At 42.6% G+C, this 26,895-nt stretch overlaps 2 protein-coding genes across 2 annotated transcripts in view; both read left to right on the forward strand.

Moving 5' to 3' along the window:
• The window catches only part of prorp (protein only RNase P catalytic subunit), a 50,145-nt gene extending 44,490 nt beyond the window's left edge, over positions 1-5,655 (forward strand). The window contains exons 6-7 of the mRNA XM_055640521.1: positions 1,997-2,192; positions 4,476-5,655. Of these exons, the coding sequence (XP_055496496.1) occupies positions 1,997-2,192; positions 4,476-4,616 (337 nt within the window). The 3' untranslated portion in view covers positions 4,617-5,655. The remainder of the gene's footprint in view (positions 1-1,996; positions 2,193-4,475) is intronic.
• Positions 5,656-8,627: 2,972 nt separating this feature from the next.
• psma6a (proteasome 20S subunit alpha 6a) lies at positions 8,628-18,463 on the forward strand. The gene is made up of 7 exons (XM_055640522.1): positions 8,628-8,789; positions 9,169-9,263; positions 10,998-11,079; positions 11,654-11,809; positions 14,310-14,488; positions 14,623-14,717; positions 18,278-18,463. The coding sequence occupies exons 1-7, from the start codon at positions 8,714-8,716 to the stop codon at positions 18,333-18,335; spliced, it is 741 nt and encodes a 246-aa protein (XP_055496497.1). The 5' UTR covers positions 8,628-8,713; the 3' UTR covers positions 18,336-18,463.
• The last annotated feature ends 8,432 nt before the right edge of the window (positions 18,464-26,895 follow it).

Genomic DNA, 26,895 nt, shown 5'->3' on the forward strand with positions numbered 1-26,895 from the left:
CGTAGTTATGAAATAATTAGTATATTCATGATTTTTCAAAATTAAGTCCTTTGCTTGACGTCTTAATGGTCATCTTCTGGGGAAATCCTACTTGTTCCTAATTGCCAACTTTAATTCTTATAACCAATTGTTGTTCACAAGTTAATATGATGAGTAACTTTAAGCCACTAATATATATCAATAATATCATTGAAAAATAGATCATTACTCTGTAATGTCAATATTCAAGATTCAATTTACTTGTCACATATACCAATAAAGGTACAGTGAAATTTGAGTTATCATACAGCCATACTAAGTGAAAAACTACAATACACACAGCCACATGAACATCCATCACAGCGGAATCCACATTCCTTACTGTGATGGAAGGCAATAAAGTTCAATCATTTTCCTCCTTTGAATTGAATTGAATTCCTTTATTGTCATTCAAACCTTACGGTCTGAACGGAATTTCGTGCCTGCAGTCATACATACAATCATACAATAATAAACAACACTAAACACAAATTAACATCCACCACAGTGTATCCTCCAAGCACCTCCTCACTGTGGTGCAGGCAAAAATCTTAGGGCTACAGTCTCTTCCCTCCTCTTCTCCCTCTGCGCTGAGGCGATTCCCCACTGGGCGATGGCACAAACAGTCCCGCGGCTCACCGAACCACGCAAACGGGCTGGCTCAAACGCCGCGGCCTGTGCTGGTCGAAGCTGCCGCCCTGCTGCGGAAACAAAGATCCGATCTTTGGCCGGAAGCAAGATGGCGGAGCAAGATGGCGGGGGCTGGTTGCTAAAATGGGTCCTATAATCACCCATGAATCCGCCCATGAGCGTACTACACGTTTGCGTGAGAGTAACCCATCTTGCTCCGCTAGAAGATCTTTGTGACGTCATCAGCGAAAGACTGTCATTTTTATTTCAAAGTTTTGCCAGATTTTTGAACATTTTCATTAATAAGAGAAATAAAGCATGGAATTTTCAGATTCAGCTATTTCGGACTCCATAGCAAAAATCTCTACCGGAATATGTAAAAATGTTACCGTTACCACGTCGTTTTTTCGAGAAGATGTGATTATATGCACACACACATCCAAGATCAGAGTTTTATAAGTATAGAGATATGATATATAGATGTGTAACCTATTACCCTTGGAGTGGTTGGCTTTGAGCAAGTGGATATAAAGCGCATACACACCCCAATAAGATGAAGAGATCCAGGATGATAGATGCAGATGTGGAAAAATGGGACATGCTGGCTGGCTAGGCATGCTGGCTGGCTAGGCTAAATGTTGGCCTGTTTCTGTTCTCTATGTCCTAAGTAAGACATTAATAAAGATAAAGAGTGCACTTGGCCATCTGAAGAATTCTTATTTAAAGTGCATAGATGCTGATTTCTTCTTGGGTTTCATGAAGTTATTTCTTTCTCACAACCTTTTTACTGGTTTACACCCTTTGCAGTTATTCTGTGCCCATTGAGATGCCTCTGTTGTTTGGCAGATTGTCAGTGTTTTAATTTGATTTAAAATAGCTTCCCTTCAAAGAATTGCAGAAATCAATTGTGATACCAAGATGGTGGTTGTTTCCTAAATGACCTGACATTGCATGTTATAGACCAGTGTGTGATATCTGTGAAAATTAACTTTCCATCCCATATCTAAATCGTCTCTTATTTGCTTGTGTTGAGTGACCAAGAAGTGAAACGTACATGATTTGGCTTTAAGCAAGTGGATATAAATGGCTGCAAATTCATCTAAATACAATCCCACACAGCTAGATATTTGAAAACATTGCACGTGAGAGATCAGATTAATAACCTCTAAGGAACTGCAGGGAGTGGGAGGAAACTTACACAACATCACAACACGAGCACCGTTCAAACAAATTACTGACCAGAAGTGAAATTTCTAGTATAATTCCTATTTGAAGAGTAGAAAATGCTGTTCCAATGATAATTGTGTATGTATATAAACTGGGATTTCTTTTGTTTCTCTTGATCCAGATCAGAAGATGATCCCTTTCTTTTATATGCAACAATAATTTCAGGAAATCACTGTAAATTCGTTAGTCGAGACCTTATGCGGGATCATAAGGCCTGTTTGATCAACAAAAATGCACGCCGTTTGTTTTTCAAGTGGCAGCGTGGACATCAGCTTGTGCTATCACACTATAATCCAGGACACAAGATCAAATTTGAGGTGGGAACTTAGCATATGTTGATGTAACCTAGAAGTGCAAAAAATGCAATGTTACCTTGCCTTAAGACATACAAAAAGATGTTGAGAAATGTAGAAACAAATAACTGCCAATGCTGGATAATGAACACAAAGAGCTGGAATAACTCGGCAGGTTAGGCAGCATCTCTGGAGGTGACATTTTGTATCGTGACCCTTTTTCAGACTGATTTTAGGAGGGGGCGAATAAAGCAGGAAAAGTTGAGAGGCAAGCCAAAGCACGGCAGGTAAGGGGTGGACATCGGCGAGTGTGGGTTTTGATGGGCAGATGGTTGGAACAAAGGCTGGCAATAAGAGCAGAAGTTGAGACAGGTGTGAAGAGTTGTGGATCGTGAAGAAGAGGGAGGAAAATAGCAGCGGGGGTGGGGTGGGGAGAAATAGGTGGGCGCAAATCTTTGGGTGGGAGCCCAGATAGGGCACAGGGGAGGGAAGCTTTTGTACTTTGAGGCAAAATATATTCTAGAGCAGCTCTGCATTCTCTAAGTTAATTTGAAACACAGAGTTGTATGATTTGAGTTTTCTATGCATAATTGTAAGAGTTGGCCTGCAAATTTGAGAAAACTCTCATTCTGCCAGGTGATGCATGTTTAAGGTTTTTTTTTTTTTTTTAAGATTTCCACTCCACACCAGTGCTTTTTTGAGGATTATCTTGTCTTTGTCAAATCAGATTTTTTTTGTGTCAGATTGCATTACCAAACAATTTTTTCACAAAACATCTTTGACAAAGCAGTAAAATCTGATTCTTCCAAGCGAGAAAAAATTGAAACAGTATTTGTAAAGAGAGACAAAGGAAACCAGTTGATCAAGTTTTTTTTTGAAAATATTTAAGAAATTGGAATATGGAATCTAAGGACACTTTAATTCCTTTTGTAGCAGTTGTAGTTGTAACTGTGACTGTACAGTTTGGTCTCTCGTAAAATTTGTGCTTTTATATTGCTGCTCAATTGCTAATTAGTTCAAAACCAAATCAGTAAAAAAATTCTGGAAATACATCAGGTCAAGAATCATCTATGGAGAGAGTAAGAATTTTAAAAAAATGTTGGCACTTTAAATAGATGAAACTCCTGCTAATCGGAAACCTGACATCAATATCTCATGTGAAACATACTGATTGCTGTGTGTGAGGGGGGGGGGGGGAGATAGTGGCAGGACAAAGAAGTAGGGCAGTGGAGACACAAGGAATCTATATTGAAAGGAGGCTGAGGAAGGGTCCCGGTCCCAAGGTGGAATTTTATTTGCAATAGATAATAGACAATAGGTGCAGGGGTAGGATATTCGGCACTTCGAGCCAGCACCACCATTCAAATGTGATCATGGCTGAACATCCCCAATCAGTACGCCGTTCCTGCCTTCTCCCCATATCCCCTGATCTATAAGAGACCTATCTAGCTATTATTCAAGGTAGACAAAAATGCTGGAGAAACTCAGCGAGTGAGGCAGCGTCTATGGAGCGAAGGGAATAGGCAACGTTTTGGGTCCGAGACCCTTCTTCAGCTATTATTCAAAAGATAACAACCTCACATTTAATCTTTGAATCTGCTTTAAGAGATTTATATTTTAGATTGAAGATCAGTGATCTAAAATGTTAAATTCTAAATATTATGTACCTCAAGTTGTTGCACAAAACTGGAATTTGCGGACTGACGTTTCTTCACTTAGCTGCCATCACGTTTGAATTTTCCCACACAAACACTTACGTCCCAAATGTGTAGGCAACGATAGTGGAGTTCTGTTAACTGAATTTTAACAATAGAACCCTCATGAAAATTCTGTAGTTCCCAAGATCTTAATTCTAGCCAACCTGCTTCTGCATCGACACCAAATTAACCCTTTTGTGTGGACTGCAAATCCTGTAATTTCAGTGTAGAGGTTTTCTGAAATAGAGTACGCAACCATTATTTTAATTTTTTTGAATATTGCTATTTATTTTTACTATTAACTTTTTTTTGTTGTGTTTCTCTTTGCTCAAAATGTTTAAAACTTATGTGTTTGAATTCTTCTGACAGAAAATTACAAAACATTGAAGCTTATTGGCCAAATAATAATTAACAAATCTTTGCTGAATGAAGCACATTCTTGTGACCACATTTTATGAAGTGTATATTGCTTAAGAAATTAGACATTATTTAAGCTTCGTCATACCAAAACTGGAAAACGTTTTCCTACCAAAAATATTTAATTGTTATTTTTAATACTCATTTTGTCTCAATATTGACTTGTTTTTTTTAAAACAATTTTTCACTGTAGGTCATAACAAAGTATGATACAATCATGCAGTCAACACATAATACCTGGCACATACCATACGAAGAGAGAGGAGTGGAGAGATCCTCCTATGAAGTTCCACGTAGATGGTTGTGCCTTCAAAACATAACTGAAAAGAAGTGAGATGCAAAATGCTGGAGTAACTTAGCAAGTCATGCAGCATCTCTGGAGAACATGGATAGAACATGAATGTTTCAGTTAGGAACTGTTCTTTAGACTCAAAAGACGTTCCAACCTGAACCATTACCTATCCGTGTTCTCCAGAGATGCTGCCTGACCCGCTGAGTTACTCCAGCATTTGGTATAAACCAGGATCTGCTGTTCTCTGTTATTTTATACTCAAAATAAGTGTATGAATGCTGTAGTTTTTGTTTTTAAATAATTATTATTTTTTGAACTTTTTCTTTAGCCTTCCTGAAGTGTTTTGTTTCTTTAATTTCATCTTATTTGCCTCTTCAAGGAATATGAGAGTAGCACTGTAATGTAGTGGCACATTGTGGTGCCTGCCAAATCACTCGGAATGAGTTGATACGGTTGATGAAACAGAGCTTTTTATTGTATTGTTTCTTGATCAGTCATTGGAACAACCTAGAACCACAAATAAGACATTTGCTAATGTAAACATTAAATGAAATTGTATCCAAGAGTACTACATAATCTTGTAATGCATGTAAAATATATAAATTATGTAACTTCAGTTCGAACAATTGCATTCAAACTGGTGTTCATGTGTACGTTAAGAGATAATAAGTAAGAATTGATTTTTGTAACAAAAATGTTTCACTCTTTTAAAAAAAAGGTATTTTCATTTTGAGTAACAATCATGATATTGTTAATTCTTGCATTAACGATGGAAAATTTAGATGTTCGCGATCTTTAAATAGGCTTCTGACCAAATTATATTTTTTCCAGTTATGTGGGAATTATCTGGTCAGTATCGGATACATTGAGCGAATATAAACTGTTACACATACATCTGTGTTTGAATTTAAATCAACAGATTTTGGGATTGTTGTGATATTGAAAAAGGTAATATAGTGAAAGATGTTTTAATGCTATTTGTTAACACCCAGATCCATAAATAATATGAAAAAACAAATTTGTTTCGATGTTCAAAATATGCTGTTGTGTACATTTATTAATAAAATAAAATCAACCAACATCCCGTTTTATGAACAAAGAGTTTAAAGTTTACACACACATACTGAAAAGTGTATACTCCAAAACTGAGAGAGTGCTTTGTAAAAATAGAATAATTTTCTTATTAAGCATGGGTTAGTTGGAGTATTTTTACCTAGATTAGCTAATGTTATTATCCACTTCTGGTAAAACTCCGTACTTTGCATAATAAATCATAGTTGATTTATTTTTCTAAACAGAGAATGTTAGCATCTTGCATGACCCTGCAACCGTTAGCCCAGCATAACATCTTCTTCCAAGCCAATGGTCTATCCAATTGACCAGCATCTAACTTCTAGACAAGCCTTCAGTGCAGGATTTTATCAAAAACCTTGCTAAAGGCAACGTAAACGTGTCTACTACTCAACTCACGAAAATCATTTTAGTCATTTTTCAAAAAAATCAATTAAAATTACACAATGCCCTGGTGTCTATCCCTAATCAACCTTTGCCTTTCCAAATACACATTGATCCTGCCTCTCAGTATCCCCTCCAGTGACATTCCCACCACTGAGGCCAGCCTCACAAGTCTGTGGTTCCCAGTATGGTGTGGGCACATTTATTATTTGGGTCATGGATATCACTGTGCCAATTTTGGATTACTGCAAATTGCCACTAGTCCATTTTTTTGACAGATGCTTGGTCAAGATTTTCTCCACCTAACCACTTTGCAAGCTGTGTTTATTCTCACTGGAATTTAGGAGGCTGAGGGGTGACCGTATATAGGTTTATAAAATTATAAGCATAGATAGGACAGATAGTAAGAACTTTTTCCCAGAGCAGAGAAGTCTAGAACTAGTGGGCATAGGCTTAAGATCAGGAAAGAAGTTAGTGGCAGTTTGAAGAAGTTGCTGGCACAGTGGCGCAGTTGGTATAGCTGCTACCTCACAGTGCTAGAGACCTGGGTTCAATCCTAACCTCAGGTGCTATCGCAGGTATTTCATCCGCTAAGCTTCGCAGAGAGTACTTCACTCACAGGCTGGTGTGAAAGTCCCCATTGGACGCAAAACATCCTTTGCACCACCTCGCCCAGGACTCACAGTAACTGGGACCTCAACGCCTGTCATCTCGTCGCCCCTTCCCCCGCCCAGCTCGGACCTGCCCCGCAAAGAGTGGGTTGCCCTGAACCAGCTCCGTACAGGGGTCAGCCGGTTCAACACCAATATGCATCACTAGGGGCTGCTTTCATCAGTAGCCTGCGTGTGTGGAGCAGACCAGCAAACAGCGCAGCATGTCATTCCTGGTGGAGGAGTAGATCTCACGGCGCTCGACAATAGCACATTGAATGAACTGGCTACAGCGCCTGGAGGGCGTTACATAACCTCTGCTGCCTCAAATGCAAGAAGAAGAAGGTGCTATCTGTGTGGACTTTGCATATTTTCCTGTGACTGAGTTTCCTCTAGGTGCTCCAGTATCTTCCCACATTCCAAAGACGCCCACAATGTGCCAAATTGCCTCAAATGTGTATGGTAGTGGATGAATAAATGGGACCACACTGAACTAGTTTGATGGGGTGATTGATTGTCATGTTTCCATGCTGTATCACTAAGGTCTAGTTTCAAGATCTAACATGGAAATCTGAGGGCTAGCTTTTTTTTTTAAACCATGCTTCCAGACTAGGTAGTGGGGCCAATATAATATTTCAAAGATGTTTGACCAGGTACTTAGACAGGAAAGGTGTAGAAGGACGCAGGCCCAATGTTGGAAAATGGGATAGTGTCAATAAGCATCATGGTCAGTCTGGAAGAGGTGGGCATAGCATCAGCGAACATACACATTCCTGTGGATATACAAGGAACTGCAGATCTACAAAAAAACAACAAAGTGCTTGAATAACTCAATGGGTCAGGCAGCATCTCTGGTGGACATGGATTAGTGATGTTTCAGATTGGAATCCTTCTTCAGACTGATTGTAGTAGGGGAGTGAACACTGGAAAAGGGGAGAGAACACGAGAAAAGAGGTGAGGGCAGGACACAAATCTGGCAAGTAAGTGGATACAAGCAAGGCAGGTTTTTATTGTCTTGGGCCGAGGAAGGGATGTAGGTGGAAGGGGGCATGGTTAGAGATTGTGGGATCGGTGCACAGGGAAGAGAGGGGAGAAACGTGGGAGAGAGGTTACCTAAAATTGGAGATCTTCATACTGTTGGAGTGCAAGTTACCCAAGTGGAATATTATTGCGTTTGAAAGAAAAATAACCAAACTGCAGGTGAGATAAGTTAGGCTGAAGATCTAATTTTCATTTTAAAACATCTTAAGGTATGTTTACATTAAACCTGAACCTGGGGTTGGAAACTAGTTGGACATGGTCCAGATTTTTTCTTTCATTATTTGGAAAGCACATTCTCCATTACCCTGTACTTGACTTCACGCAGCACTTTCTGTCACTATTGGTGAACATTGTCATGAAGTGACAATGTTCACCAAAGAACCAGTTCGCTTAATTAGCAAGGCACTGGTGCACCTCATATTTCGCTTGGGCAGCTTACAACCCAGTGGTGTGATTTTGATCTCTCTAATTTCAAGTTGCCCCTGAATCCCCATCTCTCTCAGTCCCTCCCCCACCCTCGTCATCGTACGAGGCTCACTGCTGAGTTTATTAACTGTGTCACTCGCTATATCACCTTCTCTACAACCGAAAATGAACTATTGTGGGCTGCAACTTTCCTTGATCGTCGTTGCTGCCTTTGATTTGTCCTTTTGCTTACATTTAGCATGTTATCGTCGTCTACGAAGGGCCACATATTTGTTCTATGTACCTTTTCGTATCTCTCGTTTCCCTCCCCCGTGATTCTCAGACCTGAAGAAGGGTCTCGACCCGAAACGTTATCTATTCCTTTCCTCCAGAGATGCTGCCTGGCCCGCTGTTACTCCAGCATTTTGTGTCTATCCTCAGTGTAATCCAGCATTTGCAGTTCCTTCCTTCTCCTGGAGGTTGGGCTGAGCCATCAATCAGCGAGTGTATCCGGTGCAGCCGATCTGCCGCTGCCGGGTCAGTTCCGCCGCCGTGCATGTTGTTGCTCGACTCGGCTTCTTGCTGAAGATGTCGCGGGGATCGAGCGCCGGCTTCGACCGTCACATCACCATCTTCTCCCCGGAGGGACGGCTCTACCAAGTCGGTGAGTGAGGGACGGGATCCCTGGGCCCAGTCGGTGGGGCCTATCTCCGTGTGCTCAGTCATGCCAGGCCCCGGCCTCAGCTCTCTGCTCAGTCCAGGGCCCGGCTACTCTCTGCGCGGCCCAGACGCCGGAGACTCGCTGCTCACCTCAGGCCCGGGATCCAGGACTCTGCTCCGCCCAGGCCCCGAGGTTCCTGTATTAACCCAGGGCCGATCCCAAGTCTGGACTTCCCGGCTCAGCTCAGCTCGGGCTCAGTTTAGGCCCCGGGACTCCAGGCCGGTTGTATTGCAATTTACTGGGTTAGCAGCGAGGCGCCGTGCTCTGGGGTCGGATTTACATGTCCTCCGTGCCCAGGATAACCTGTGTTTTTGTCTTGCAGAATACGCTTTCAAAGCTATCAACCAGGGCGGGCTCACATCAGTCGCCGTCCGTGGCAAGGACTGCGCTGTCATAGTCACACAAAAGAAAGTACCGGTGAGTGTGGAGTCAGTTATACAGCAAGGAAACGGGCCCTTCAGCCCTACTCGTCCATGCCGACCAAGATACTCCATCTAAATTAATCCCATTTGCCCACGTTTGGACAATATCCCTCGAAACAATCAGTGGGAGCCATCACTTGTCACACTAGATGATGGTGATAGCAGAATTAGCTCAGGATACTTCCAGTTTCCAACCCTGTGGCGTGGATGTCACAGGGAGGGTGATTTGGAAGTTTTAAATATCGTGGTATTATTTAACCAAGTACCAGTACTGGTCAGAAAGCAGAGGGGTGATGGGTGAAAGGGACTTGGTGTAAGAAAGGACATGGGCAGCAGAATTTTGTACTCTTGGGTCTTTGCACGGTGAGAATGCGGGAGAAGGCAATTCTGGATTTAGTGTTGTGTAATGAACCGTATTTGATAAGGGAACTCATGGTAAGGGGGCCATTAGGAGTTAGTGACCATAATATGATGTTTGAATCTACAATTTGAGAGAGAGAAGGGAAAATCGGAAATGTCATCAGCATTACAGTTGAGCAAAAGGGACTATGGAGGCATGAGGGAGGAGCTGGCCAAAGTTGACTGGATAGAGACCCTAGCAGGGATGACAGTGGAACAACAATGGCAGGTATTTCTAGGAACAATAGAGAAGGTGCAGGATCAGTTCATTCCAAAAAGGAAGAAAGATTCTAGGGAGTAAGAGGTGACCGTGGCTGACAAGGGAAGTCAAGGAAAATGTTAAAATAAAAGAGAAGAAATATAACATAGCAAAGATGAGCAGGAAGCCAGAGGATTGGGAAACTTTTAAAGAGCAACAGAAGGTAAATAAAAATGCAATAGGGGGAGAAAAGATGAGGTACGAAGGCAAGCTGGCCAAGAATATAAAGGAGGATAGTGAAAGCTTCTTTAAGTATGTGACGAGGAAAAAATTAGTTAAGACAAATGTGGGTCCCTTGAAGACAGAAACAGGTGAATTTATTATGGGGAACAAGAAAATGGCAGACGAGTTGAACAGGTACTTTGGACCTGTCTTCACTAAGGAAGACACAAACAATCTCCCAGATGTACTAGTGGCCAGAGGACCTAGGATGACGGAAGGACTGAAGGAAATTCACTTAGGAAATGGTGTTCGATAGACTGATGGGACTGAAGGCTGATAAATCCCCAGGGCCTGATGGTACTCAGGGTACTTGGGGAAGCGGCTCTAGAAATCGTGGACGCATTAGTGATCATTTTCCATTGTTCTACAGATTCAGGATCAGTTCCTGTGGATTGGAGGGTAGCTAATGTTATCCCACTTTTTAAGAAAGGAGGGAGAGAGAAAACGGGGAATTATAGACCAGTTAACCTGACATCAGTGGTGGGGAAGATGCTGAAGTCAATTATAAAAGATGAAATAGCGGCACATTTGGATAGCAGTAACAGGATCGATCTGAGTCAGCATGGATTTACGAAGGGGAATTCATGCTTGACTAATCTTCTGGAATTTTTTGAGGACGTAACTAGGAAAATGGACAAGGGAGAGCCAGTGGATGTAGTGTACCTGGACTTTCAGAAAGCCTTTGTCAAGGTTCCACATATGAGATTACTGGGCAGTGGATTACTGGGCAGTGGACACTCTGTAAATTGTGTAAGGAGTGTATAGTCTGCCTGGACTCAGTGGCTGAAGGGTCTGTTTCCAAGCTGTATCTTTCAATTAATTAAAACTGCTTGATTTTCTGTTTTTCAGGATAAGCTTTTGGATGCCAACACGGTCACTCATCTTTTCAGAATAACTGAAAATATAGGATGTGTTATGACAGGAATGACAGGTAATAAACTTCCTGAAAAAAAATTACTCCTTACAGATTGAGAATCCATCCCCTAGATGATTTATTAATGGATTTGTTAAAATAATTATTTTATAACTCAAATTTGAATAATTCCTGATTTTAATCATTTGTTACTGTTGTAGTTCATTTGTTCCAATCAACAATTGATAAAGATAAGCATAGTTAAGAAGAGATTCCAAATATTGCAGACTGAGATAATGTAAATCCAGAATGGTATTTCTTTCTGGTCCATTGGTGTATTTAGAATCACCTAACATGGGTATTTGATATAATTGTTTCCTCTCTTGTGTCTCAATTGTTTGATCTAATATTCTGAATTTTGACAATTTGATCCCATATATTTTTGAAAATAGTTGAGATAAAATAATGCTTTATTACCTGAACTTATTGGCCTCTGTAAATTGCCCCTAGTGTATAAGGAGTGGTTGAGAAAATGGGATAACACAGAACCAGTGTGAACGGGTGATCGATAGTCGTGGGGGAGGGGGAGCGCGAAGAGCCTGTTTCTCTGCTATATCTCTAAGCAACCCTATTTTTTCTTATTCGTCTACAGCAGATAGCATGTCTCAAGTTCAGCGAGCTCGTTATGAAGCAGCAAATTGGAAATACAAGTATGGTTACGATATCCCAGTAGACATGCTGTGCAAGCGGATGGCAGACATTTCCCAAGTATATACGCAGAATGCTGAAATGCGACCTCTGGGATGCTGTAAGCAGCTATTTTATGTTGTAAGAATTATGCAACATTAGGTTAATGCTTCAGATTGTATTATGTAAATTGCATATGTGGATGATCAGCCATGATCACAATGAATGGCGGTGCTGGCTCGAAGGGCCAAATGGCCTCCTCCTACACCTATTTTCTATGTTTCTATGTTAGTCATAATCATGCTTTGATGTATCGGTTACTTTCCAATTTATTTGCTGAAAAGCAAATTGACCAATCATTACATTTGGTATTTGGTAATTTTCCATTTGTGCAAGGCATAACGTTTGAAGACTAATTAGTCGTGTAGCATATGGAAATACACCAGCCAATTTGTATCTGCATCCCAGGGTACTTGAGGATGTAGCTCTAGAAATCGTGGACGCATTGGTGATAATTTTCCAATGTTCTATAGATTCAGGATCAGTTCCTGTGGATTGGAGTGTAGCTAATGTTATCCCACTTTTTAAGAAAGGCGGGAAAGAGAAAACGGGATTATAGACCAGTTAACCTGACATCGGTGGGGAAGATGCTGGAGTCGATCATAAAAGAGGAAATAATGGCACATTTGGATAGCAGTAACAGGATCGGTCCGAGTCAGCATGGATTTACGAAGGGGAAATCATGATTGACTAATCTTCTGGGATTTTTTTAAGGGTGTAACTAGGAAAATGGACATGGGAGAGCCAGTGGGTGTAGTGTACCTGGACTTTCAGAAAACATTTGATAAGGTCCCACATAGGAGATTAGTGGGCAAAATTAGGGCACATAGGGCATATTGGGGGTGGAGTGCTGACATGGATAGAAAATTGGTTGTAAACTGGAAACAAAGAGTAGGGATCAACAGGTCCCTTCCAGAATGGCAGGCAGTGACTAGTGGGCTACGCTCAGTGCTGGGATCGCAGCTATTTAAAATGTACATCAATGATTTAGATGATGGGATTCAAAGTAACATTAGCACATTTGCAGATGACAAAGCTGGGTGGCACTGTGAACTGTGAGGAGGATGCTATGAGAATGCAGGGGGACTTGGACAGGTTGGGTGAGTGGGCAGATGCAGTTTAATGTGGGTAAATGTGAGGTTATCCACTTTGGTAGCAAAAACAGGAAGGCAGATTACTATCTAAATGGTGTCAAATTGGGAAAAGGGGAAGTACAATAGGATCTGGGGGTCCTTGTTCGTCAGTCAATGAAAGTAAGCATGCAGGCAGTGAAGAAAGCGAATGGCATGTTGGCCTTCATAATAAGAGGAGTTGAGTTAAGGAGCAAAGAGATTCTTCTGCAGTTGTACAGGGCCCTAGTGAGACCACACCTGGAATATTGTGTGCGGTTTTGGTCTCCAAATTTGAGGAAGGACATTCTTGCTATTGAGGGAGTGCAGCGTAGGTTCACAAGGTTAATTCCCGGATGGCGTGACTGTCATATGCTGAGAGAATGGAGCGACTGGGCTTGTATACTCTGGAATTTAGAAGGATGAGAGGGTATCTTATTGAAACATATAAGATTATTAAGGGTTTGGACACGCTAGAGGCAGGAAACATGTCCCCGATGTTGAGGGAGTCCAGAACCAAGGGCCACAGTTTAAGAATAAGGGCTCGGCCATTTAGAACGGAGATGAGGAAACACTTTTTCACACAGAGAGTTGTGAGTCTGTGGAATTATCTGCCTCAGAGGGCGGTGGAGGCCGGTTCTCTGGATACTTTCAAGAGAGAGCTAAATAGGGCTCTTAAAGATAGCAGAGTCAGGGTATATGGGGAGAAGGTAGGAACGGGGTTCTGATTGTGGATGATCAGCCATGATCACATTGAATGGCGGTGCTGGTTCAAAGGGCCGAATGGCCTACTCCTGCACCTATTGTATGCAGCAATTAAGTAATGTTAGTTGAAGGACAAATATTTGGTCAGAACTTCCATTTTTCGTCACTCTGTAGTGGCCCATCTACATTTGTGCACATCTCAATTCTGGCAGAGAGCAAGGTTGAGGAGTTTAATATCATAATGTTGTCACTGTTAACCAATACCTATGTATGCTCATGTAGGCAGCGTTTTTCATTAATTCAAACACTCTTGCATTGAAAGGATGATATCTGCAGAATTTGAGTAAGAATCTATTAACATTTTTAACTGTATTGATGTTTTCTTTCTTACTTCTGGAATTCAAATATTTAGTCTTGCTCTCAGGTTCTTGTTGATCACGCTTTTCTTTGTAATCAGAATAGAAACCATTTCTTAAAACAACTTGAAAACTTACGAGAAAATACTATTAAAATACAATTAAAGAGGACCTGAACAGAGGTTTAATGTTGAGGAACTTGCAAAGTTCTGAGACAAAGTAAATGTTTGGGACTTAGGTGCAACAACACTTTCAATAAGCCATCATGGACATAACAGATCAGACCGCTGACTCCAGAGCTACAGGTTTTGCGATTCTGTGAAATGCTTTTTAAAAATTCTTTGTATCAAATACTTTTTTGACTTTGACAGTTCTCTGCTTTCTTTTATAGGTATGATTCTGGTCGGTGTGGATGAAGGGCTTGGTGCTCAGGTTTACAAGTGTGATCCCGCTGGTTATTACTGTGGTTTCAAGGCCACTGCTGCAGGAGTAAAACAGACAGAAGCCACAAGCTTCTTGGAAAAGAAAATTAAGAAGAAACTTGACTGGGTTTATAACCAAACTGTCGAGGTAAGAAAGTGCAAAGACTTAACACTAATCAACATGGGTTTATTTTTAATGTTGTGTTAGATTGTTTCAATTGAAATGTAATGAACCATAAATTAACATGCGTTTATTTTGTTCATCCATTTTCTCTTTTGTAGACAGCAATAACTTGTCTGTCCACAGTACTTTCCATTGACTTCAAACCTAGTGAAATTGAAGTAGGAGTGGTTACAGTGGATAACCCGAAATTTAGGTAAATTAAGCCTTTTCAATTGATAAAGCAAGTGCTATTCAAAAATTAAAAAAATGTTAAATGTATTGTCTAGTGATAATGTACTAATTAGTGATAATTTTTTGTTTCTAAATAATTTGTTTTCCTTCATTTATTTGTTTAGTATTTGAGGTTAAAGGTTTTGTATGAATGTTGGACAAAGTACCTTGCCATGGATTGCCAGTTTTTCTTTTGATTGAAAGATACAGCATGGAAACAGGCCCTTCGGCCCACCAAGTCCATGCTGATTATCGATCACACACTAGTTCTGTTATCCCACTTTCTCACCAATTCCCTATACACTTTTACAATTTTATAGAGGGCAATTAACCTATAAACCTGCACGTCTTTGGGATGTTGAAGGAAACTGGAGCACCCATAGGACACCCCACTGGGAGAACATGCAATTTCCACGCACACAACACCCGAGGTCAGGATCAAACCCAGGTCTCTGGCACTCTGAGGTAGCAGCTCTACAAGCTACATGACTGTCACGCACGTAGTCATGAATTTCTCATCCTTGTGGTTTGTTAACCTTTGATCTCGCCCTCCATTTTTTATGACCTCCTACCAACTGTATCACTGTGCTACCCAGTTTGGTAACAGCCTGCTTCTGCACAGTCTCTTCCCATTGCGTTGCTATGTAAACAAAGAATAATCTGAACTTTCTAGTTTTGCACATGATTGCTACTATTATCTAGAACAGGGGTCGGCAACCTTATTCTGCAAAGGGGCCAGGACACATGTCTGTGAGTGGATGGCGGGCCTCATCCATCACGTGTACACATGGATCCTGCCCGGATGGCAGGCATCAATCACGTGTTCACAGAAGGTGGACAAAAATGCTGGAGAAACTCAGCATTATCTCACTGGCTGAGTTTCTCCAGCATTTTTGTCTAGCTTCGATTTTTCCAGCATCTGCAGTTCTTTCTTAAATGTGTTCACAGAAGGTGCGCGGCTGCTTTGTGCAGGATGCGGTACAGTCAGAGCTCGGCGCTCCGGCGGGCCGGATGATTACGGGGGGAAAAAATCCGCCTGCGGGCCGGGTGATTTCGGGTTACGGGCCGCATTCGGCCCAGGGGCCGTTGGTTGCCGACCCCTGATTTCGAACGTATTAGCTTGAACTACCGATGCCTGTTGATTTTTTACAAATTTGGAATCTAAAATATCTTCTCTGGAGTTCTGGCTGCTATCGGTTTTACAAATATTTAAAAATAAGCTGTCTCAAAACTTTGCATTCTTGCATTGACAAAATGGGGATATAAATTCCGCACTTTGCATTTTATAATTGATTTTTGTCTTTCATATAGGTAACTTTAAATAACCTTTTAACAGAGGTGAATCGGTTTAAAATGTGTGCATATGTCATCTTTATTAAAAAAAAACGATAATTATATAAAAACCGAGTTGCACATTGTTAAAATGCTAATCATGCAGAAACTGGGTTTGAATCCTGTCCAAAGCAAGGCTATTAGTTTGTCACATGAAATGACCACCAAGAATCAGCACAATTCCTCGTAAAATCACTCATTCAATTCCTCGTAAAATCACGGCAAGTCAAATTTCACTACACCAATTGGTGTATATGATAATAAATGTCCTTTGTCCATTCAAAAAATATGTTCGCAAATTGTGCCATCTGGTAATTCTACTTGGAGGCTGAAGAATGCCTCGCATAGAAAGGTAAAAATTCTTACTGATATCTCCTTAGTTGATTTGACCCATCTAATTGAATTAGTAAGGTGGATGCACTTGGAATTCATTGCTGAGGTTGAGTGCCTAACTGGCAGGGCTAGAGTTAAACTCCAGCAATCATTAAGTTAGATTGACAGATTTTCTGGACAGTTAGATCTTATTTCTAGTAATACCTTCTTTTAGACTACTTTTTCAATGAGAAGCAAAATGGAAATGCATCATATGATTCGGGTAAATTCAGGGAATCTGGTAAGTTAAAAGGGAGCAAGGGAACTGAGGTGAGTGGGAAGGGAGTGTGGCAGACAGATGCCAAATACTATGATTTCCAAACAGTCAAACAGCGGATTAACCGAGTTTTACAGCATTATGTTCGTAGTCAAGTTATTATAAACTCAAGTACAATGAGGTACAAATACCTACACATCTTGCAGAGATCAGTTATGTTTTTGGAGATGTAGAAGAAAAGCTTTGAAACTTTAGACGGAGGAACTTCCATGAAACCGAGGAAAAACCTAGTTCTCTTCTGATACCACTGAACATGCGATTCATGTTCTTCCCCAGACAGTTGTAGACTCAATATTAAGTTTTGTTTTTCTCGACCAGTGTGAAGGGGGACTCTGTCCTTGTTCCGATTAGTGGGATGGGGAGTGAGAGCGGAGCTGCAGGATATAGAGGAGACGTTGGTGAGAGCCTCATCTATAGAGGAGGGGAACCCACGTTTCCTGGTTTGGAACACCTCATCCTGGATGCAGATGCGGCATAGACGGGGGAATTGGGAGTAGGGGATAGAGTCCTTCCAGGGAGCAATCCTGATTAATAGTTTCCTTATTGTAGTAGTACAAATAGAAAGATAATTCACTCACACAGAGAGTGGTGAATCCCTGGAACTCTCTGCCACAGAAGGTAGTTGAGGCCAGTTCATTGGCTATATTTAAGAGGGAGTTAGATGTGGCCCTTGTGGCTAAGGGGATCGGGGGGTGTGGAGAGAAGGCAGGTACAGGATAATGAGTTGGATGATCAGCCATGATCATATTAAATGGCGGTGCAGGCTCGAAGGGCCGAATGGCCTACTCCTGCACCTAATTTCTATGTTTCTATACAAGCTTCTTCTTGTATACGTCCATTTCAATCATACTCGTGGTCATGCTCGTGCATGGTCAAAAACTATGTCTCTTCCCCGATCTTCTTCAAACTAAACTAAACTCCTTGGGAGTTTGTGCGAGAATCCCAGCCGCAAACATGCCTCAGACTGCATATAAATCCCACCCAATTAATTACAGGCAGATAAAATTTAAAGGTAACTGGTTATAGTTAAGCTAAATGGCTACTACACCTACCTAAGGTAAAAGTCTGTGTATTTACCATATTCCCTGCATGATTTTATACACTTCTATAAGATCATTCCTCAGCTCCATCAACTTACAACCATAAAACCATCATCTTATTCTTGATTAGAACAGGTGGCAGAAAGTTATGGGGAGAGGATGGGAGAATGGGGTTAGGAGGGAGAGATAGATCAGCTGTAATTGAATAGCAGAGTAGACGATGGGACAAATGGCCTAATTCCAATCCTATTCCTTAAGACCTCCCTGTGCTCCAAGGAAACAAATCTAGCCTGCTTAACGACTATATAGCTCAGGCCCAGGCGACATCCTCTCAAGTCTTCTCTGCACTCTTGCCAGCTTTTTCTGCAGTTCTCGTCAGTTTTAATTCTGGAAGTACATTTTAATTTTACTCTGAAGTTTATAAGACTAAATCTAGATCTGCATTTTAACTATGAATTTTTGTTAGTGAAAATATGCTTAAGCATTCAAGTCTTCATTCATTCTGACCATTTTATCTTTCAGGATTCTTACAGACTCTGAAATTGATGTACATCTGGTTGCTCTGGCAGAGAGAGATTGAAAACCATTTTGTTTAAGACTATTTGTTACATAAGAAACACTGTTAATGGAAGACTGGTTGTTGCTGTAACAGAATGCGCAGCCGCACTGTATTTTATTCTGTTCAAATAAAATGGAGGTTTTTGAAAATACTGTTATTTAAAGTAATGTATACAGACATGGTTATATCTTTTTTACAGACCATGTAATGGATTATATATCTAAGTGGGGAAATCAATATCTGCTTTACTTCTATTTAACATAGACTGTCAAATTTCCCCATATTCCAGATTGGACCTGCTATTTGGAAGTTGGCAAAATAGAACAATCTGAAATCCTAAAACCTTTATTAAAATGTAACCTTTAGGGGTAACCTGATAGAAGTTTATACAATTATGAGAGGCAAAGATAGGGTAGACAGTCAGAACCTTTTTCCTCGGGGAGGAAATGTCAAAGAATAGAGGACATAGCTTTAAGATCAGAAGGGGAAATTTAAAGGAGTCATGCGGGGCAAGTTTGTGGCTGTCTGGAACGCATTCCTGAGGTGGTGGTGGAAGCACATATGATAGGTAGGCGGCTTTTAATAAGTTTTTAATAGTTCAGATTCAGATTCAATCTTTATTGTCATTGTGCAGTGTACAGTACAGAGACAACGAAATGCGGTTAGCATCTCCCCAGAAGAGCGAACATCGAATAATGAGCAATAAATATATATACGTACATACAGTAGTAGTAGTGCAATTTTTCTGGGGGAAGGAGTATCCGGGGTGGGTGACTGGCAATCACCAAGGTGCAGAGTTAAGTAATGTAACAGCCGCAGGGAAGAAGCTGGTCCGGCAACGGAGAGACCTGTAGCGCCTCCCGGATGGGAGGAGGGTAAACAGACTATGGCTGGGGTGAGAGCAGTCCTTGACGATGTTGCGCGCCATTCGCAGCCATCGCTTGCTTTGGACAGACTCAATGGAGGGGAGTGAGGAACCGGTGATGTGTTGGGCAATTTTCACCACCCTCTGCAGTGCTTTCCGGTCGGAGACAGAGCAGTTGCCATACCATACTGTGACACAGTTTGTAAGGATGCTCTTGATGGTGCAGCGGTAGAAGTTCACCAGAATCTGGGGAGACAGATGGACCTTCTTTAGTCTCCTCAGGAAGAAGAGACTCTGGTGAGCCTTCTTGACCAGTGTTGAGGTATTGTGGGTCCAAGAGAAGTCATCGGAGATGTTGACGACCAGAAACCTGAAGCTGGAGACACGTTCCACCTCCGTCCCGTTAATGTGGATGGGGGTGTGCGTGCCGCCCCTAGACCTTCTGAAGTCCACAATGAGCTCCTTGGTCTTCTTGGAGTTAAGGTCCAGGTTGTTGTCAGCGCACCATGCTGCTAGGAGCTGGACCTCCCTATAGGCCGACTCATCGTTGTTGCTGATGAGGTCAATCACCGTTGTATCATCTGCATATTTGATGATGGTGTTGGTACCATGTACAGGTGTGCAGTCGTAGGTGAAGAGGGAGTAGAAGAGGGGGCTCAGCACACAGCCCTGTGGAACGCCGGTGTTCAGGGTGAGGGTTGAAGAGGTGTGCTTGTCTAACCTAACAGACGGGTCTGTTGGTTAGAAAGTCCAGTATCCAGTTGCAGAGGGAGGGGTCGATGCCCAGGTTGCTGAGTTTGGTGATCAGTTTTGAGGGGATAATGGTGTTAAATGCTGAGCTATAATCGATGAACAGCATTTTCACGTAGGTGTCTCTGTTGTCGAGGTGGGAGAGGGCGAAGTGAAGTGCCGTCGAGATGACATCCTCCGTACTCCTGTTCTTGCGGTAGGCGAACTGATAGGGGTCCAGTGTGGGAGGTAGGCAGCCTTTGAGGTGTGCCAGGACCAGCCTCTCGAAGCACTTGGTGATGATGGGAGTAAGTGCAACTGGGCGGAAGTCGTTGAGGATCCCCGCAATGGAGTGTTTTGGCGCCGGCCCGATGGAGGTGGTTTTAAGGCACGTAATAGTTCATGAATATGTAGGGGTTGGAGAGATATGGCTCAAATGCAGGCAGAAGAGATGTTTAATTTGGAATCATTGTACTGTTCTAGTTTTTCTATGTTCTAAAGAAATAAACCAATTCAGCCAATTGGGACAGTATACAGGAGTTGATTTACAATGTGGGAATTAGTTGATTAAATATTAGGCAAACGCGTATTCTGTAATTAAATGTTAGGTTAAAACATCCTTTGGTTTGCGTTTTGAGTTTTGCAATTTACGTTCAATATTTGAAGTACAATTGCCAATTTGGAGCACCCAGAGAAAACCCATGCTGTCACGAGAACGTGCAAACTTCGTGCAGACCCATAGTCGGCATTGAACCAGGGTCTCTGGCACCGTAAGGCAGCAACTCTACTGCTGCACCCAAGTGGGGCTATTTGAATAGTTCAAGTTCAATAGACAGAATGGCTTTGATTTGTGATGTGTTATGCTAAACAATAACACTAATTTCTCTCTGAACATACACTGGTAATCTATTCACAATTACTGTAAATCTGTAACATTTTCAATGAACCTTTAGAGAAGGAATGGGCAGATGAGTCCCTTTCAGACTGATTGTAGTGGGGGGAGAAAGCTGGAAAAGAAGTGGGGGCACGACAAAGCCTGGCAAGTGATAGATGGGTATAGGTGACGGGCTTGATAGGTAAGTGGGTGAAGTATGTGACAAAGGCTTGAGAAAAAAAAATAGACCAAGGTGTGTCAGATAAGGAGTGAAATGTCAAGCCAAAGGGCATGCATAAAGTGAAAGGGGGTGGGGAAAGGGGTGGGATAGTGTGAGAAATGGAGAGGAGTAAACCAATAATGGAAGAATTCAATGTTCGTACCATTTGATTGTAAGCTATCCAAGTGGAAAATGAAGTGCTGTTCCTCCAGATTTCATATAGCCTTACTCTAGCAATGGAGGAGACCCAAGACAGAAAGGTCAGAATGGGAAGGTGAATGGTTGGCAACCACAAGATCCAACAGGCCTTAGCAGACCTAGCACAAGTGTTGGGCTTAAACTAGTCTATGCTTGGTTTCTCTGTCGTAAAGATACATCTGGAGGTCACGGTCAACATCTGCGTGCACTTCGGTGTTAATTGAGGAGTCATTTTAAAAGATAATTGATATTAAAAGATTACTAAATGCAAATGCTCAGCTTGTTTATCTTATATCTGTAAACCACCATGGTCACTTGACATTAATGAGATGGCACCATAATTTAGACAAAATCCTGAGATTCTGGACTTAACACCAACTGCTTAGGGAACTGGGTGACATAATTCATTTGGATTCAGAATGGAACGAAAGAATTCAAAGTTTTCTGTGTGCCAGCTTTAAAGCTCATGTGTAAAATCCTGTACTGTACTGGATGTGTAATTTTCTTTATATGGTTTCATGCTTCACTGCTTAAAGTATTCAGACTACAAGTGTTCCTTGAATAATGTCATGCCCTATTTTTACACGGGTAAATTACAAATGTAAATATTTGTATGCGTTTCTGAGACTAGTCTATGCTGTACTGAGTTCTGTGTTACCCAGTTGTTTATGATGAACCACGACAAAGATTATTGCATCTCTTTCCAGACCTTCTTGGCAAGTGTTCATTCCAGAAGGAGATGTGTGGCATTTTCATCCGCACCTTAACTGCTTCCAGGATGGTGTATGTGGGTGCGGAGTAGCTGAACATCAAGGATGTGAAAGACAGCATCCTTCTTGCCGGATCTTGTGTGAAAGTTTTAGTGGTGGAACGTTCTGCCAAATGATTCTGATGGCACTTGTACAGGAAGCCATATGACTAATTGCACAATCTTCCTGCAGGACTTTGAAGACATTTCCAGTAGAGCCTTGGGTGATTGACTAATCGACAAAGGTGTTCTACACAAATGTTTGTACAATAGAATTAAATGTTCCACACCAATTGGCCAACACTAGGGGTGGTTCGAAGCCCAGCATAGAGTGGTATATGAACACCTAGGGACTGTGTACACGCAGAGGTAGACATTAAGATAAAGATCATGGAGACGCAAGAAACTGCATACGCTGGAGTTTCACAACACAAAGTGCTGGAGGAACTCTGACGACAGCATGTTTAGAGGGATTGGACAGATGACATTTCGGGTTGGGACTCTTCTTCAGACTCAGATTTAGGATAAGGCTTATGTAATGTCCTTTTTCTCCTGTGGTTCTCTGAAGAGTTGTACATGATCACTTCTACACCTCCCAGGTCTGCAGCCAAACATATAATAGACAAAAACCCATAATGGAGACGAGTTAATGCAAGATATTTTACACTCCATGTCATTGTGTTAAATGTCACATAGTCCAATTACAGCCAACCAAATCCAGTAGCTGTTCCCCACTTTACTACTGAACGAGTACTGTAAATATTGTGAATATGGCACATAACCTCAGACCTCCTCGAAGTAGATAGTAAACCACAGTGTACAAATATAGCTAAACCTAATTCAGCAATAGTTAGCAAACATGTTGATTTTTCAGCCATATGGTCGCTCGTGCTATGTATCAAGGAGGAATTTAATTTTTGGTTGCAAGTTCCAAGTGTGATACTTGTACACGTTCCTTTGTACAAGATCCCATTGGCAGAATTGAATGAGCGGAGGTGAAAGTAAAATGAAGGCTGATGATCCTGCTTGTGTCTGATGCTGGTGATCAATGATATTTATTCTATGATTGTGATCTTTCATCCCTTCAAGCCAGTCTTGGAAAAATTAGCAGAACCCAGAGCTGGCATAATTATTAGGTAGATTAGTTCAGCCTACTGTGTTATATTTGCCTTATTGCTGAAGAAGGGTTCAAACACAAAACATTGCCTGACAATTTCCTCCACAGATGCTGCCTCACCCAGTGAGTTACTCCAATCTCTTAAGCCCCCTTCGGTCATGGGTGCTTCCAGGGTGTTATTCCCTATATGGAGGACCCCTGTGCGTGACTTTGTTTAACGTGGGGAGACTGGTGCACAGTCCTCGACAGAACTGGGTCAGGATCCAATGGCATGGAGTCCAAGACGACTGGAGACACTTTTCTGCTGCAGCCTTCACCCACCTTTCCAGCCGTTGTGACACACCGCTAAGGTCAGCCATCATTTCACCATTGAGGTCTTGGTTGGATTGCTCTTTGTCAGAGACCTCCCCCTCCCCAACCTTGCTGGCATGGGGGCCCTACCAGGAGCATAGCTCCAGACAGCATCGCTCTCAGGATCTCAGGTCCACACAAGCTTCTCCACCACGACAAGGTAACAATCCATAGAGAAGAATTACTCCAGCACTGTTTTATTCAAGATTCCATCATCTGCAGTTTCTTGTATCGCCCGGTCATATTGGGTACAGCATCCAAGGCATAATTAACGTTTAGGAAGGAACTGTAGATGCTGGTTTATACCGAAGATAGATACAAAAAGCTGCAGTAAGTCAACAGGTCAGTCAGACTCAGCGGGTCTATCTGATGCTGTCTGACAAGTTGAGTTATTCCAGTTTAGTGTCTACAAGACATCATTAATTTCAGTGAGACTGAAATAAGAGACAAACTGGAGGGTAGCATACTTTTTAACTTTACTTTGTGGTAGTTAATGTCGTCGAGTTATTGATGTTGCCACAAGTTATCTTTGTTATTAATTATTTATTTCAATATTGATATGTTTTACGTCTCTGAATGTCGGAGACCTTTATAAAACGTTATTAAAGTGACAAGTACAAGTTTCCAAGCATAGAAACATAGAAAATAGGTGCAGGAATAGGTCATTGGCCCTTCGAGCCAGCACTGCCATTCAATATGATCATGGCTATTCATCTAAAATCAGTACCTCTTTCCTGTTTTTTCCCCATATCCCTTGATTCCTTTAGCCCCAAGAACTAAATGTAACTCTCTCTTGAAAACATCCAGTGAATTGGCCTGCACTTCCTTCTGTGGCAGAGAATTCCACAGATTCACAACTCTCTGCGAGATTAAAGTTTGTCCTCTCAGTCCTAAGTGGCCTACCCTTTATTTTTAAACTGTGACCCCTGGTTCTGAACTCCCCCAACATTGGGAACATTTTTCTTGCAGTTACAGTAAGTGAAAATCTAGCAGGCAAGCAGGATGCTTTCTCCAACCACCCCCATTTGAAGTCCACTATCTTCCACCGTTTCTACCCAGTGCTTGGTACTTACTTCCAGCAGCCACTGATTGTCCTCCAGGATGCACTGAGCCGCAACCTGATCCATGCCGGTCACCTGGGCAAATTTGGCACAGAGACTCTCACAGCAGCAGCGCAACGCTTCCAATGCCTCCGATGGCCCGGGACTCTTGCACTGAGGCTGCTCCATGGCCGGAGCTGCAGTGAGCGACTCGCCTGCCCAGCAAACACTCGCCAGCCCCGCTCCCCATCCGCATCTGTCCCCGCTGCTGCTTCTGCTTCCAACACCCGTGGCCCATGCAGTGGATACGAGTTTTGAAATTTTCGTTGATCACAGAATTTCTCATGACAGAGCGAGAGAAATTTGTGATCAGCGTGAGAATTTGCCTAAATGCGTGATTCTCAAGGTCAATGCATAGGAGTTGGCAAGCCTGTCTCTCTATCCCTCTCTTTCCCCCTCTGTCTCTCCCCTCTGTCTCTCCCCTCTGTCTCTCCCCTCTGTCTCTCCCCCTCTCTCCCCCCTCTCTCTCTCTCTCTCTCCCCTCCTCTCTCTCTCTCTCTCTCTCTCTCTCTCTCTCTCTCTCTCTCTCTCCCTCTCTCTCTCTCTCTCTCTCTCTCTCTCTCTCCCTCTCTCTCTCTCTCTCTCTCTCTCTCTCTCTCTCTCTCTCTCTCTCTCTCTCCTCTCTCTCTCTCTCTCTCTCTCTCTCTCTCCCCCCCCCTCTCTCCCTCCCTCCTCTCTCTCCCCTCTCTCTCTATCTCACTAACTCTCTCTCTCTCCCTCTCTCTCTCTCTCCCCCTCTCTCTCTCTCTCTTTCTCCCCCTCTCTCTCTCTCTCTCTCTCTCTCTCTCTCTTGCTCTCTCTCTCTCTCTCTCTCTCTCTCTCTCTCTGTCTCTCTCTCTCTCTCTCTCTCTCTCTCTCTCTCCTCTCTCTCTCTCTCTCTCTCTCTCCCTCTCTCTCTTTCTCTCCCTCTGCTCTACCTTTCTCTCCCCTCTCTTTCTCTCCCCCTTTTCTCCCTCCCACCTCACTCTTTCCCTTGCTCTCTCTCCCCTCTCATTTCTCCTCAGTCTCTATCTCCTCTCTCTTTGCCCCGCTCTCTCTTTCCCCCTTCTCTCTCTACCCCCCTCTCTCCCCTCATCCCCCCTCTATCCCATTTCCCCCCTCTCTTTTTTACCACCCCTCTCTCTTCCCCCTGTCTCCCCCCCCCTTCTCCCATTCTCTCCTACCCTCTCTCCTCCCACCCACCCCCCTCTTTTTCCTTCCTCTCTCTCTCTTCCCTCTTTCTTCCCTCTCTTTCCCCTCTCTCTCCTCTCACCCCCTCTCTCTCTCCCCCCTGTCTCCCTGTCTCCTTCCCCTCTCTCTCTCTGCCTCCCTTTGAGAGTCTCTGTCCCTTTGGCACAGAGACTCTCACGGCAGCGGCGCAACGCTTCCAACGCCTCCGACGGCCGGGGACTCTTGCACTGAGGCTGCTCCATGGCCGGAGCTGCAGCGAGCGACTCGCCAGCCCCGCAAACACTAGCCAGCCCCGGCTCCCCGCATCTGTCCCCGCCGCTGGTTCTGCTTTCATCCCTCCCTCAGCCCCGGCTCTCCAACACCCGCGGCCCATGCAGTTTATCTAAGTTTTGACATTCTCGTTGATCACAGAATTTCTCACGACAGAGCGTGAGAAATTTGTGATCAGCGTGAGAGCGTGAGAATTTGTTCAAATCTGTGATTTTCACGCTCAAAGCATAAGAGTTGGCAGGCCTGATACTGAGACCTTGACAGTGGGGAAGGGTGGACGGTGGGCCGAGGGGTCTGTTTCCATGTTGTATCTCTGAACCAAAACAAAAAGACTGAAGAGGTTAACTGTAGTTAGCAATACAAAATAAGCTTTTACAATGAAGATTTACTAGGCAATCTTTGATTGCAATCTACTTTAGTCACAGCCCATTTTAATGCATTGAAACTAATGCATGCATGTTTTAATGCATCTCCTTCCTTTCAGTTTTTCACAGCTTTCACCAGAACAATCCCACTCCCCCATCATCATTATTCTGTAGTCCTGCAACTTGCTCTCTCTCACATGTCAAGAAATCAGAGACACCTGCAACTTATTCTCTCTCAAATATCTGCTACCTCCCCTCTGGTTGTTTTTCACCTCTTACCACATACACTGAAGGGTAATTTAGAGCAGCCAATTAACTTAACAACATGCCCTTGGGCTCTGGGTGGAGAGCAGAGCACTCTCTGAATGCCTCTACAGGGAAAATAACAGCACCTGAGATTGAATCAACTCCAGGTCCCTGAAGCTGTGAGGCAGCAGCACTAATTGTTACCTGCCATCCATGTTCTTACTTGTTCAGCTTCAGAACCATTGAAATAGAATTTTGATTGTTGTTTCTGCAATAGACTATTTATTCCACGCATCCCCATAGCGAAGAAACCAGTGGTTGCCTGCCT

The sequence above is a fragment of the Leucoraja erinacea genome, chromosome 9 (genome assembly GCF_028641065.1).
Source record: "Leucoraja erinacea ecotype New England chromosome 9, Leri_hhj_1, whole genome shotgun sequence".
Lineage (NCBI taxonomy): Eukaryota > Metazoa > Chordata > Chondrichthyes > Rajiformes > Rajidae > Leucoraja > Leucoraja erinaceus.

Bases quoted from the DNA above. Each gene is read 5' to 3' on its own strand.
- psma6a (XM_055640522.1), top strand. From the start codon at position 8,714: ATGTCGCGGGGATCGAGCGCCGGCTTCGACCGTCACATCACCATCTTC. The intron at 8,790-9,168 runs GTGAGTGAGGGA...TTTGTCTTGCAG, and splicing joins GGGACGGCTCTACCAAGTCG to AATACGCTTTCAAAGCTATC. The intron at 14,718-18,277 runs GTAAATTAAGCC...TTTATCTTTCAG, and splicing joins GTGGATAACCCGAAATTTAG to GATTCTTACAGACTCTGAAA.